At 39.8% G+C, this 14331-nt stretch overlaps 2 protein-coding genes across 2 annotated transcripts in view; both read right to left on the minus strand.

The window, feature by feature from the left end:
• Nucleotides 1–929: 929 nt before the first annotated feature.
• Nucleotides 930–8864, minus strand: LOC149275730 (nucleolar complex protein 4 homolog B-like). Its single transcript, XM_089504379.1, is given in 16 exon segments — nucleotides 930–1043; nucleotides 1729–1842; nucleotides 2922–3004; nucleotides 3294–3457; nucleotides 3573–3655; nucleotides 3657–3684; nucleotides 4160–4220; nucleotides 4302–4413; nucleotides 4553–4603; nucleotides 4712–4746; nucleotides 5968–6070; nucleotides 6649–6798; nucleotides 6876–6983; nucleotides 7331–7437; nucleotides 8185–8305; nucleotides 8802–8864. Coding segments are annotated over 14 exon segments (1278 nt in total). The 5' UTR covers nucleotides 7403–7437; nucleotides 8185–8305; nucleotides 8802–8864.
• Nucleotides 8865–13368: 4504 nt separating this feature from the next.
• LOC149275731 (E1A-binding protein p400-like) overlaps nucleotides 13369–14331 on the minus strand; it is a 48785-nt gene continuing 47822 nt past the window's right edge. Inside the window, exons 53-54 of the mRNA XM_089504380.1 lie at nucleotides 13830–13907; nucleotides 13369–13647 (exon numbers count right to left, since the gene is read on the minus strand). Of these exons, the coding sequence (XP_089360506.1) occupies nucleotides 13369–13647; nucleotides 13830–13907 (357 nt within the window). The remainder of the gene's footprint in view (nucleotides 13648–13829; nucleotides 13908–14331) is intronic.

The following is a 14331-nucleotide window of genomic DNA, read 5'->3' on the forward strand; positions in this document are numbered from 1 at the left end:
TTTCGTCTTTATTATTTTTTTTTCCCGGGCCGCTGCCATCTTGCTGATGGCGAAGATCACCGGCAGCTGTGGTCCATCACAGTCCATCAAGAGGTAAGTGTTTGGTGTCGCTGGACGACACGGATCGATTTTTTTTACCCGTTTTAACAAATGACGGTCCTGGCACGTCATTTGTCGTTAACAACATGTTTTTCCGTGACGTGCCCGGACCGGCAATTGTCATCAAGGGGTTAATATTCATTCATGGTATGGTGAGGCAAAGTCCCTTAATCTTGATGTGAATCACTTACTCCTCAGTGACTATTCTCAAACCAGAATTAGATTCCATCAAATAAAGCAGTGTTGGGAACATCCAAAATCATTTGGTCTGGCCCGCGGGGGCAAAGGGGCTGCAACCGTGACTGGGCCCGCACAATCACTTCCCACAGGGAAAGATGTCAAGTCCTATGCTTCCAGTCTGGGTGCTAGGCAGGTCCTTTGGATGCAGTCTGGGTGCCAGAGCGGACATGATACTAAAGGGAGGGCTGGCTGGGGGCAATTAGCAAGGGTGTAGGGGGCAATTGGACATTAATTCACAAGGGGTGCTGGCTGGAGGCATCACATAAATCAGTACTACAAGGAGGGCTGTCTGGTGAGATAAGTAATGTGGGGCTAAAGGTTGATAATTTTGTATGGCCCGCGAATTATGTTATAACTATCCAAATGGCCCTTGGTAGAAAAATAAACTGATTAATAACCGGAGGAAATAAGCATGCAAACCCGTGAAGAGTACGTTAAACGGCTGCTCTCAATGTAAAAACACAAAATAAGAACTTTTCATAAAATGAACCTTACACGAGTCATGAATCTATAATTTATTCAGATCAGACAGCTGCTGTATATATGAAAATTCCATAAATTCTTGAATAATTTTTTTTGCTCGAAAAAACTTAAAATGCAAAATGTTCAGTGGTAATGTCGCGTTTCTTGCCAAGAATTCCTCGAACAGGTTCAAATTCCAGAGGCACAGCCTTAAATTTCTTCTTTACTTCTTTCTGAAATAGCTTAAAAAAATAAAAAGGTTTTATTAATTTATTAAAGTTTGAATAGGCAAAGAGCACTGCTTTCTCCAAATACACAGAAAAAACAACATTTGCTACACTTAAATTAGCGCTTCGGTTTCTTTCCTGTAAATGTGCTTTTTATGGAGACAAAGCATCAATCGCTTTAGTTCCTTAAGCAAGTTAACCTTAGCAGATAGGTGATTTTATTTTTTCTGAAGGATAAAAAAAACCCCTTTCAATCAGATTTTTCAGTTTCTATGACAATCAGCCACAGTTTTTGTTTCAGCAAAATTTAACATGATTAATTATTTCTGGGAAGGGTTGACATTTGATTATAGTATTAAGTTCAGTTGAGTAAGTGGACCATCATCTTTAAGCACATCCAAATATAAAAATGTATCATTAAGTTGATGTTGGTGTAGACCAAGGGTGTGCAACCTTCAGGCTGAAAGTAGACAACTGCCTGAAAACAAGTAGTTTGATGACTTATTGAGATGCTTGTGCTCAAACAAGGAATCTCCAAAAATTGTGGGCTGTTTGCAGCCCTAAGACTTGTGTTGCACACTCATGCTGTAATCTACAGATTTGCTTTGTAAATATTGCAGCAGAATATCATAAGGAACTCAAAAATCAAACCAAAAGGGCCAGTCACCTAATAACATACATGAATGACAGCCCATCCTACCTCGTACGAAGACAGCTCTAACAGATCAGAGATATCCGCTTCTTGTGTAGAGAGGGCACGGAAGATCACATTAGCTGCCCTCACAACATCTGGATGGTAGTGTTTCTGAAGCGTCTAAGGATTCAACACAAGTATATATAGGTATTTAATGTGTTCAGTTATTTATTTAAATATTAAAAGGGAAGTACACTATGTATTGGGTCATCTGACCATTACACCAACAGGGACTTTGATGACATCACATTCTAAATACATAGACATTAAAATGGTATTGGTCCCCCTATTGCAGCTATAAACAGCTTCCACTCTTCTGAATAGGGCATCCAAGAGCATTTGTGAGGTCAGGCACTGATGTTGGATTAGAAGGCCTGGCTCTCAATCTCCAATCCAGCTCATCCCAAAGGTGTTGAATGGGGTTGAGGTCAGAGATCTGTGCGGGGCAGTCAAGTTCTTCCACACCAAACTCACCCAACCATGTCTTTACAGACTTTGTTTTGTGCACTGGGGCACAGTTATGTTGATATAGAAAAGGGCCTTCCACAAACTGTTACCACAAATTTGCAAACATTGTCCAAAACGTTATTGTATGCTGAAGGGGACAAAACCATCAAAAAACAGCCACAAAAACTCCAAACTCTTGCAGAAAGCCTTCCCCAAAGACTAGAAGCTGTTTTAGCTGCAAATGGGGGTGGGTGAGTGGGGACCAACTACATACTAATGTCTATGTATTTAGAATGTACAATTCCCTTTTGGTGTAATGGTCAGGTGTCCCAATACCTTTATAGCTATTTATATTGTACATCAGGATCACTAGTGTCACTTCCATTTAGGTTCAAACTTCAAGAAAGCAGCATTAGAGATATATAAAAATATAAAATATTTATGAAATACTATATATAATATGGGATGTTCTGGTACAAACACTGATATACGAACTACTTAATGTATACTACGATGTACTACTACAGTAAAGTTTCTTCATTACATTGTTTTTTATTTAGTAAAGCCGAGTGAACATCTGCTGCAGAAAGAGTCTTGTTGGGCCAGAGAGATTTCGCCAAAGTCTCTTCATCCATGTATTATACTGGACCAGTACTGGATCATTCTAGCTGGAGAAAGCTTCTGGTGCTGCTAACCCTTAGTAGATCTCATTGTGTGTTGCAAGCTGTGAACTAATCCTATTCTGAACTCACCTCCAGCTCCCACAGAGAGCTTTCCAAGGCATGACTTTTTGCTGGATCTTGCTCCTCCATGATATATGGATCAGATGTCAGCTCTAAAAACACACAAGGAAATAAAGCATTGTCGAAAATTGTAACAGTGGCGAACACTATAAACTGATACATTTTGTACCAATTCTATGTTTATTATTTTTAAGTTTGGAAACTCCACTCATTATTCAACCAGTAACCAGGTATGATGAATGTGAACCCTACTGTTGCACCATGCTTGCAAATGTGAAATGTACAAAACATGAAAATAATGGTAGTATAATATAATAATGGTAATGGCACTGTTCTTACAGAATAAATACACAAAATACCAGACAAGCACTGGTCACTAACCTCCCTCAAAGGACGGACGGTGGAGAAGAGGCCGGCAAGCTGGATGCCTTCTTATTAAGTTACAGATGAATGGAATGATCATTAGAAGCACTTGGGGGGGAGCTGTGAGTGAGAGACGAGCCAGGCGTTTTGCAAAAGCAGCAACTAGGTACACAGGTAAATGCCTAGGGGGGCAATAAGAACACAAGATATCACACAAGAGAGCAGGATAGTTTGGTGGAGTGCAGCTTGAAGATCTCTTATGCTGGACTTCTGCGCTTATTAAAACGGTTGACTTACGTGGATGACAAGAACAAGTCAGCCAAATGGAAGAAACGTGCTCGATATTTCACATGAAACACAGAGGGGTCCACGAGAGAGTAAAAGCTTTTTGTAAAAATCTGGGTATTCTCTAAAAGAATAAAATACCTTTTAGGAACAAGACAGCATATCACAGTTCTCTCAGTGCATGTGTTCAAAATATCTAAGAATCAAATTCTAGTACAATTAGTAAAATGTATAGGCTACTGATTAACCAGCCATGCAGATTAAGCTGTGTTTATTTACGTAGGCTGTGGTTTCAACTCGTCAACACTAGTGAGCCTCTCTTGAAAGAAGTGCTGTTGAGACCCTTCATGATGCATAGTTCAATAAATCTCAAATTTTTCAAAGGCCAGCTTGCAGAAGAATCTCACTAGTGTTGTCCCTTGATAATGTGTAGTGAAGTCAGGGAGGGTAAAACTGCAAGTCTCCTGAAAAACATACTTGTGAGCTACAGCTTTAGTAAATAAACCCTATGGTTCTAATACAGATGAGAAAATTATTTTAGGAGAATATAGCGTATGGATAAAAGTAGCAGAGGTACTATTATCAATCTGAATACTTACAGATTATGCTGATGTATCAGAACAAACAGTCCATTTAAAGCAAGAAGACTAATGGCTCCACCTAGTTAGAAAATGACAGTGGGGTAAGTTACAGATTAGCCAGGAATTGCACAACCCATAAGAAGCCCAAAACACTCCTTACCAACATCATACGCAGCTGTCAGAAAGTCTATCATCAGGGTGGGTTGGTCATGTGAGGCAAAATGGGACTCATGCAAGATCATAAGAACCTTCTTATAAAGACCAACTGGAAGCTAAAAAAACAAGGGTTTTTCAGAAATCTTTACTCTGCCCATGCCCGCATTTTCTTTACAGTCGCAGTGTATAAATAGCTGCTATTTTGGTTCGAAAAAAATATTACAAAAATCACAAGGTTGAGGTCTGCACACTTACTCTGTACTTCAAGAAGTGCATCCACACTTTCTCAAAAACCTTTTTATGTTCCTAAAAAAAATAAAAATAAATATATGTTTCCAATGCCCGTCACCTGAACCAACGTTGTTATCCACAAAAAAAAAAAAAAAAAAAAAAAAAAAAAAAGTGGAGAATTACCTTTAGTTTAGCTGGCTTCCAGTCATCCTGCTTTTCTGCATTGGAAAGATGATAAACAATGACATTGAAAGAGATGACATTTACTTAGCATTTTGATGGATCCTCAATTCAGCTCCTATTTTTAGCACAATTTCTTGCCTATTCCACAATTTTAAAAGGGAAGCCACAGGCTTCAATGTTATTAGCATCATACATCAAGCTGCCTTCTAGCATCATACAGAACATCTGATCTATTATTCTATAAACAAGAAGAATGGATTGCTTGTTTTGATACAAATCAGAGCAGGACTTTTTGTCCTGATGCTGGCTCCGCAGTCAAACTCAAATGTGAGCAAATCTTTTCAACTTGCATTTTAGGTTCCCTTGCTATAAACAGCCAACAGGGGCATCAGCCAAGATTCCAGGGTTACATTTCAATGCCCTGAATATATAACTACAACCAACAGATTAGGACACCACCCTGAGCAGAATTTAGACAGACAAAAGCATAATAGATTCTCCTTGTGACCAGACTCAGACTGATATGTGTGGTATTGTAGACTGCACCTGAAGTGGGTCACTTTCTATTCACCAAGTTCTGCATTACTTGTTTTCCAGCAGCCACATGGCATGTACAGATGAGAGAGAGAGAGAGAGAGAGAGAGAGAGAGAGAGAGAGAGAGAGAGAGAGAGAGAGAGAGAGAGAGAGAGAGAGAGAGGAGAGAGAGAGAGAGAGAGAGAGAGAGAGAGAGAGAGAGAGAGAGAGAGAGAGAGAGAGAGAGAGAGATATATATATATATATATATATATATCTATCAATCACACACACAGATATACATACACACCTTGGGAAGGGGGAGCTCACCAAGCATATGCCCGGTGTACTATGCCTTATTTTAAATAACCTTTGCTAAACTATAGTTTATTTGCAAGTTTCAAGTAAAACCTTATTGTGAAAACTCACCTCTTAGCCTCCGCTTGGTTTATGGATTAAGTAAATGATTCTAAGCAGTCAGGAAGTGGATCTTAAGCACAAATCCTTGTGTGTTTCCCTGGCAGCGGAGTTCAATAGCTGAGCCCAGCTATCATCACTCACGCCACAGCCTGATTATGCTATCATAGAACGGGCAGAAATAAAATCTACATAGCATTTCTTATAAACACACAAAAAATGAATAATCACAATCTTTACTCACTAAATTTTTAGTCTGGACTTTTCTTTTGAAATCTTATCTGAATTAATCTACGGATATTGGCGATGTCTGCTGTTCCCTTACCTTTCTCTGCTACTAGGAAATTGGACAATGCGCTCTCCTCCATCGGCATATTAATGGATGAGATCAGGCAAAATAAATTGTTTTGGAAAACTGGGAGCACAGACTAAGGAGAGAGGAAAAAATAATTACTGGATACTCAACAGAATATAAAAGGGCTATACATAACAGGGCAGATTTTTTTCTAATGCATATTTATATAAATATTTTCAATGATTTTTGCATAAAATGTGCATTTCTTGTCACAACTACCACTTAACCTCTAATTATCTGGAGTCACCTTAACCTTAGGATGGCTTATTCACTAGAGGGAGAGATGTGCTTTAATTTCCTAATTTCACTATTCATTAGGAGGGGAGAATGCTATCAGGTTTCTGTAGCAAGATGGGCTGAGCTGGTCCTATATAAATGTATAGTTCAATAAGTGAGGAAATCTTATTGACTTGACTATACATTTTACAGGAACAGACAATCTCTCCCTGTTGCAAAAACTCACTGGGGTTCATAATGTTGCAGTAGCAGTGAACTCAATGGGGTAAAAACACAATTCTCTAGCAAATTCACCGTTTAGTGAATAGACTCCTATGCAGTAAAATTGTAGTAGACAATGCAAACCATTGTACATGTCCTGCTAAAGACAGCTTGGGAGTTGCAGCAGAAAAAAAACCCAACTCATTAAAATACCTCTTTGGATTTTGTGTGCACCCGTGCAATGCTGTCGTTGATCAGAGTCATGGTGTGATAACGGATGTCGTCATATTCCAGGTACTCTTGAAATCTGGAGATCAGTTTGGTGGCATCAGCCTCCTCGTGCAGCAGACCGTTTACCACATACTAGCAAAATAAATAATATTAAACTCCAAAGCATGGAAGGGATTAGCACGTATTCACCCACTTTTATTCCTGCTTACTCTTAAGAGGTCTCTGGGAAAGATGGACGCCTCTTTCCATTTGGCATCTTCCAGAGGGAACTTTCCTTCCAGCTGAACAAACTTCATCAGTGTGCAAAGTGCCAGCTCCTTCGGTAAGGAAACAGACCACTTGTTAGGAAGGGCAGCGATAACAGAATTATATATTTACAAAAATAAAAGTTAGAAAATGAGGAAAACACACTGTGCTTTGAAGATGGATAACTGAATATTCTGATAAGCAGCATCTAGATAATCTAAACCTAGAGAACCCAAGGGACTTTCTATTGGGACAGGTCCATTTCCTAGTCATCCCTAGTACAAAGGACTTTACAAAGGATTTACTTGATCATTAACTGACTAAATAGGTTATTTTTTTATTTCTATTATAATATCATAAATTTATTCCAAACACACATGGTGGTAAAAGTACAATCACTCTTGCTTTCTGAACTAACCTGCACTTGAAAAGAAAATTGGTGCATGAGCCCCACGAGACAGTTCACACAGCTTCTGTAACGGTGCCTCATCCATATCTTGTACTTGTCTTCTGCACTGAAGGTGTCTGCACAGTACACAAAAAAGGAGGGCTATCAAAGCGATGTAGACATGGACATCATTTCTCTGAATGTGATATTGAAACCTTAGCAGTGAAAGCATTTAAAAGACCTGCGGTACCAAATCAGAAAAGTGGTATTGGCTAGAATCAAATCACACCAGATCTTTTATTTACACTTTATTTATAGTAGTGCCAAAAACCAAACCAGATGGATCATGGCAAGCTCCAATATAAGGTTTGAGGGCACTGCTGGCAAGCTCACCATCTAGCTGAACAGGAGACAGGTGACACACATAGGATATAAAAATAGAAAAAGGCTCCAGGCACTCAAGGGTTCCACTCAGGCAGGTTTATTTGAAGGAGAAGGACAACAAAGTTTCGACCTCACGATGAGGTCTTTATCAACTTAATCTCCTTCAAATAAACCTGCCTGAGTGGAACCCTTGAGTGCCTGGAGCCTTTTTCTATTTTGATTTACTGGGGAGCTGGCCCTTCCTGGCACAGCTAAGCACCTGAGTTCCTGTGGTGTGTGCAGATTCCTGATTCTGGTGACACATAGGATATAGACATCAGATGGGGGCATTTGAACAGCTTGGCAACAAAACAGCCCATGCCAGTTAACCGATTTGTGAATAATATGGAGTAAAACCCCGTTTTCATTACGAACGTCTTCTAAGATGTACAGTGACACACACAATGGCTCTGATATCATATGTGAACATCCCAAATCAACATTTGGAAGCCGACAGTTACCAGGCAGGCTTTCGTCTTCTGCGGGAAGGGTCCCAACATGAAGATCCCTCTTTTCCAGCAAAGCACCAAAGAGTTTAGAGCAGGTACGGATTGCAGCTTGTACTTCTTCTTCCTTGTTGGACTAACGAAAACAAAGGGAGTCTATATGTTAACAAGCATCAACGCGAGATGTTACTGCATAAACATGCCCAATCTTATTGAAAATCCTAGGCTATAAAGAGCATTCATGGTGCAAAATGTTAAAAGTAGTGCAATCAGCTGGCAAAAAGCTGCAACTGCAGGTATTAGAGTTATTCATTTTAAGGGTTATAAGTGCAAATGATCACAATTATCTAAATATTAGCAAACCGAGTAAAATCAGAATGACAGAATTTACCCGCAATGAGAAATCCTTAGCTGGTTTATGCAGAGTAGCCAAAACTCTTGCAATAACGTAATGCTAATGTAACAAAACTATATCCTCAGTTTACATTATTCTCCACTCTCCACACAGCCCTGTGCGTTAGCAATCCACAGCATTAGAGGAGGAACAGCTAAATCTAGTAAATTTGGGGATTTACGAGAGGATAAAACAAGTTAAAGCTAGAAACAAATGATAACCGCCTGGCAGACCTCACCTCCAGATACTCCAAGATATCGAAGACATTGTTAGCATTGCCGCGGCTCTCTAGCACAGATTTAAGCTTGTTGTCCAAATCCTGCCGTGCTGACCCCAATGGGGTATCCCGTCGCTTAACACCATGCTTTCCCTTGTGCGCAGCCATCTTGCTAACGTAGTCACGTGGACAGCACTGACCCTCCGCTTCGTAACGCGCATGCGCGCAATTGGTGATCTGCGGTTTGTTGTGAGGCGGGGTTGCTGGGAAGTAAGGCTGTTGTTGTAGAAGTTCATACTAGACGCGCCTGGGCAATATAATCCGTATAAATCAGTACTTTTGGAAGAGTAATTAGGCATCCAGAATGTTTAGAGCGGAAGCACGTTGAATCGCTTTCGATATTATTCTGAATACAGAAGTACACGTGTGATTATACACGTGCTGCTTGCAGTTGTATAGGCATCACGTGATAGAAAAGGGTATTGAGGGGGAGCTTTTGTACTAAATATTAAAAGCAGAGGCATTGTTAGGTTCCAAGAAAGATCTGGGGTTATAGCCCAATCAGATCCAAGACAAGCCAGCATCTTTAGCTACCTTTTGTGTGACTCCTGTTTTTAATAAATAGTTTGTTAATATAATATTTCTCACCTAACCTGTAGCCGGCTAATAAAAAAGAATAAATATTCCCTAAAGCCTGTTCCTGTATGCCTTTACCCACGGTTGCCGCTTCCTTCCTTGTATGATAGCAAACAGGTGTATTGGGCAGCCTGCAGGATTCCCCAGGTGTCCCTGCGGTGTCCTGTGCAGCTGGAAGGGAAGCGGTTAAATACAGATTGTTGTCCTTAGTTCCCTTATCATATAGTTGGATTCAGTCTAACATCCACTCTAACACCATCCGCTAACACAGTGGTTTTCAACCTGTGGGTCGCAACGACCATTTCACAGGGTTCGACCATGGGAAAACACATATCTCACAATATATAATTACATAATTTTATGGTTGGGGGTCAGCACAACATGAGGAACTGTATTAGGAAGGTTGAGAACAACTGCGCTAACACATTACATGCCTCCCAACTGTCCTGCTTTGTGCAGGACCGTCCCGATTGTTTGGGACAGGGATAGAGCTCAGCTGGACAGCAAGGTTTGGGACCACAATCCTGCAGTGCGGATTTAAATCTGCAGTGTCTGGGACACTGGAGAATGCATACTGCGCATGCTCACAATTGTGCTCATGTGCAGTAGCATTACCTCCCAAGCTCCATCCCAGGGATCCCAATTCTCATACATGTTATGACCAAAAGTATGTGGACGTCTGACCATAACACCTATATGAGTTTGTTGGATGTCCCACTCCAAAACCAGGTGCATTAATAGGAAGTTGCCTTGCATAGTATGTATACGTAACGTTTCCGTGTATAATGCACACTATATAGTGTACACTGGACCAATTTAAGTTTCCTTCAGAAAGTGAGCAACAGTGCTGCTGATTACAGAAAAGTAATTTTACAAATTGAACAGAAGTTGGTGACAAACCTTATCTAAATAATTAAACCTTTCGTGACATAGGACGTACTATTACATACTCGGAAACAAGCACTAGGTGGCAGAATGGTAGACAACCTGGGGTACAACCTATGGTAGACAACCTGGGGTCTCCACTGTCAGCAGGAACGAGCTTTGCTACCTTCCTGATCTCATGTAACTGCGAGCGCAGGTTACTTCAGAATAGAGGAGAATGCTAAAAGTCCGACCAGAAAAATAATTTAAAGCCCAGACCCTCCTGAGACCTCTAATGAGTGGTATTAAGAGAAAACCCCAATATATAATTTGTGTGGGTGCACTAAACATGGAAATGGGGAATCATGGTTGAACAAAGATATGCTACAAAATGGCAAAAAAATCTCAGGTTTACTTCGCTCCTCCTAAGACTGAAATATTCGAATCAGATTCATCACAATAAAGTAAACTAAAGGAGTCAACCAGCATAAACAAACATGTGCCAGTTGTGCACGCAAAAGTACTGGCAGTTCGCTTTCCAGTTCTCCTGGTCAATACCCACCAGATGCCATCATTCATAGTGAGCCCAGCAGGGTCCTGTCTGTATCGTTGGAATGGTTGTAAGTTGCAATGGGGAATGTGTCCAGCAGCTCTATGGAAAACTGTCAGGTCATTTCAAAGCAGATTTTATTAACAGGTTTAAACATTCTGAATAAATGCCTTAACAGAGTCAACTGCGGTTCTTTACATGCCTACCAAATAAATGAAGAAATAATAATAATAATGGAGGTTTCCTGAACCTCTCCCAGATCTAGCTTGGATCCTCTTCTCATGGTGGCATTTGTTTTGAATGATGACATGGGCACAACGTTACCTGAATTTTGTTATATTTTGAATCTGTAGCCCTGAGGGACATATTCCGCAATTCGCTCCCAACGATGCCTGCAACACGTTACAGCGTTTAAATCTGGCATCAAAACTGCCGTTCTGTCTTCGCGTTATGATGTTTTGTTTTTAAATTGCATGTTTTGCTACAGCACAAAAAAGACTCACAACAATAAATATTTGTTTAAAAAAAAATGTACATTTTATTACGCTGGCAATGTGCCATGCATCACTCACTATGGTTCTACAGCACATACAAATGAGTTTTTTGCAGCCTATGTACACAGTATGGTTCAAGGGAGCCGACCTTTGACCCTTTCACTGCCAAAGGGGACTTCCACTCAACCATGCCCACCTGCAGTGAAACAAGAGGGGTCATTTTAAATTATACACATATATTTATTGATATATATATATATAGATATATATATATATATATATATATATATATAACAAAGATCCTTCATCTTGGCAAAAAAATACAAACACACAAAAAATGAAACGGGTCAACCACAGCTGACATTCATGCACACATACAAAATAAAAAAAGTATTACTTGGATGGATTTATCTGTAACTGCAGTTCTTTAGCAGTCATATTTTAACAACCTCTCTTGTGTTAATTTCCTCAATGCAGTAAAAAGATCCCTTTATTAAACATATCATTGTATACATGGGAATTAAAGACACTTCCATAACAATAATGACCCTTCCTATTAATTAAATAGGTTGTTAACTTTGCAGTTAGTTTAACTGCAAGTCCATTAAAACTGAATGTGCAATACTTAAATAATCTAACGTAACTAACACAGATACCTACTTCCTTCTACACGAGACGGTACATTTGTGCAAGGTTCTGGTTTGAACGGTAAAAATTGACCAGGGGAATTTCATGGCACTGGTAGATTGCACTATAAGGTTCGTTTTTGTGTTGCATCTAACACATTCACAACAGACGTTCTACACAGCGATGGAAAACACAAAAGGTTACACCACCACCTTTCTGAACTAAACACAAGAGACAAGGATGAACCCAACCATGAGCAATCAAACGAAAAAAGGTTCTTAGACATTTGCTTATCTATAAATGATTCCTCCTTTCTGTCTGAAGTGCATTTTCAGGCACAAGGAAGCATTTTCATATAAATTTTGATCTATCTAAAAAAAAAGTTGGGTATCTCATAGCACTCCAGGTCCCATCACCCAAGCCAGCTGTTGGTGAGCTGAGGATGGTGGGACTTATAATTTAGGATGTGTGGTGATGCTAAATGCCCACCCTAACGCATAGGTTTTTTTAAACCATTGCATTGTAAATATGCTTCCAAAAGGTTCACCAGTTTCGTGAATGCAGTTTGGGGAGCAAAATAAAAAGTGCAAAATAAGTCAATACACTGAACATCAACTTGAAATATACAAATATACAGTCCAAACGGTTTCCCCATCACATCGGGACAGCCATCCTGTCCTGCAGCTCTTCAGGTGTCGATCTTAATTCATATATCGCTACGCTGATGTTTAGCTGTAGAACCTAAGATCGATATAGATTTTTTTTTTACATATTATTACTTATTATCGTACCAACAAGAGAGGGCATTGGGAAAACGAGGAAACCTACATATAAATAAAATAAAATATCCTTCAACAGACCACAATGAGCAGTCAGTCAAAATCGTAAGAAAGCTCATTTGCACTAAACAGAAACACATTTAAAATTGTAAAAAAAAACATATTACCGGAAACACAGAAGGGTGTGAATTAGTGCACAAGCGTTTGATGTCAATGCTTTCTTAAAGCATTAAGACAAAGAAAATATCTAATATTTAAAAAAGTAAAATAATGTTTGATTCATCTTGTTATTCAAATACATTCTAGTACCATCCCAAACTGCGAGCCTATCTTCTTCATATACGTTTGGTAGGAACAAGCAGTAAGGTGGAGTGAAGGGATGTACGATATAAAATGGCACTAACTGTAACTTAACTGTTTATGTTCTTTTACATATAGCAACAGACCTTGTGCAGAGAAACTGTACCTTCAAACATCTCTCATGCTTTCTTTTTGCTTTACATTCATAAATCTGCATGTACATTTAATTATTTTTGATGACCTAAACGACAAAAAATGAGTTAAACAGGAGTTTTTAGGAGTGTGTATAGGATGCCCTGATGCAAGTTTCTTTACTCCCACATTTCCCCATGGCCATTTTAGCTGGGTTTAGTGGGAGCTTTGATCCTGACAGTTGGAGGTCGGACTTGCAGCTTCGCCTGCTGACTTTGTGCCTCTGGGGTGCCCGAAGCTTGGGCTGGACTCTGGCCGACAGGGGCCTGGATCTGTGGGGAAGCCGCTGCTGCCCCCGCCACCTGCTGCTGGAGCAGCTTCTGCTGGACGACCTGGGCTGCTGCTGAACCGGCCGGTATCACCTGAACCTGCTGCTGTTGCCCTGCAGTTGTTGCCTGAGTTAGGGTCACAGTTTGAGGCTGAACCTGGAAAATGTAATTCAATCAATATAAAGCAACATTGGCTATGAAACAGAGTAAATTGTTGGCACTATATGAATAAAAGATAATAATAATAACTAACAAGACAGATTAAAAAGAATATCGCTCCATACGGATTATTATTTTATATGCAAAATGCACAGCACCCTACATAATAACAAACTGACCTGCTGGGAGGCTGGTACCATCTGCTGAATGTTGGCCACTGCTGCCTGCTGTTGGACCACCTGGGGGAGCTTTGCCACCTTTACATGAACAAGAAAAGCAAGAGGGGGAAAAAAAACAAGCTAATGAAGCTCAACTGTCTAACTATCCAAGTGTCCTTACCCTTTGAGTGAAATGGGGGCATATATATTACAAGTTGTGCAGTATATTGTAATCAGTTGATACCTGTTATTCAGGACTCCATTATTTAACACCGAGACATTTGTTGAACAATTTTTATCTCATTGTTATATCTTTATGCAAAACTGACACCATTTGCTTAGGATTTTCTAACACTTTTGTGACAATATATACCGTACTTCATTCAAAAGGTAAAATCATAGCTGAATATTTCTAAAAGAGCAGTACAATGCAGACAAAAGAGATTTTCTGACGCCAAAATAATTGTAATCCAAAGCAAGACCAGGCAGACCTGAAGTGACCACACATTTAGAGGACCAGTAA

This window comes from Sceloporus occidentalis, unplaced genomic scaffold (genome assembly GCF_023333645.1).
Source record: "Sceloporus occidentalis isolate IW3139 unplaced genomic scaffold, rSceOcc1.0.p SCAF_269, whole genome shotgun sequence".
Taxonomy (NCBI): domain Eukaryota; kingdom Metazoa; phylum Chordata; class Lepidosauria; order Squamata; family Phrynosomatidae; genus Sceloporus; species Sceloporus occidentalis.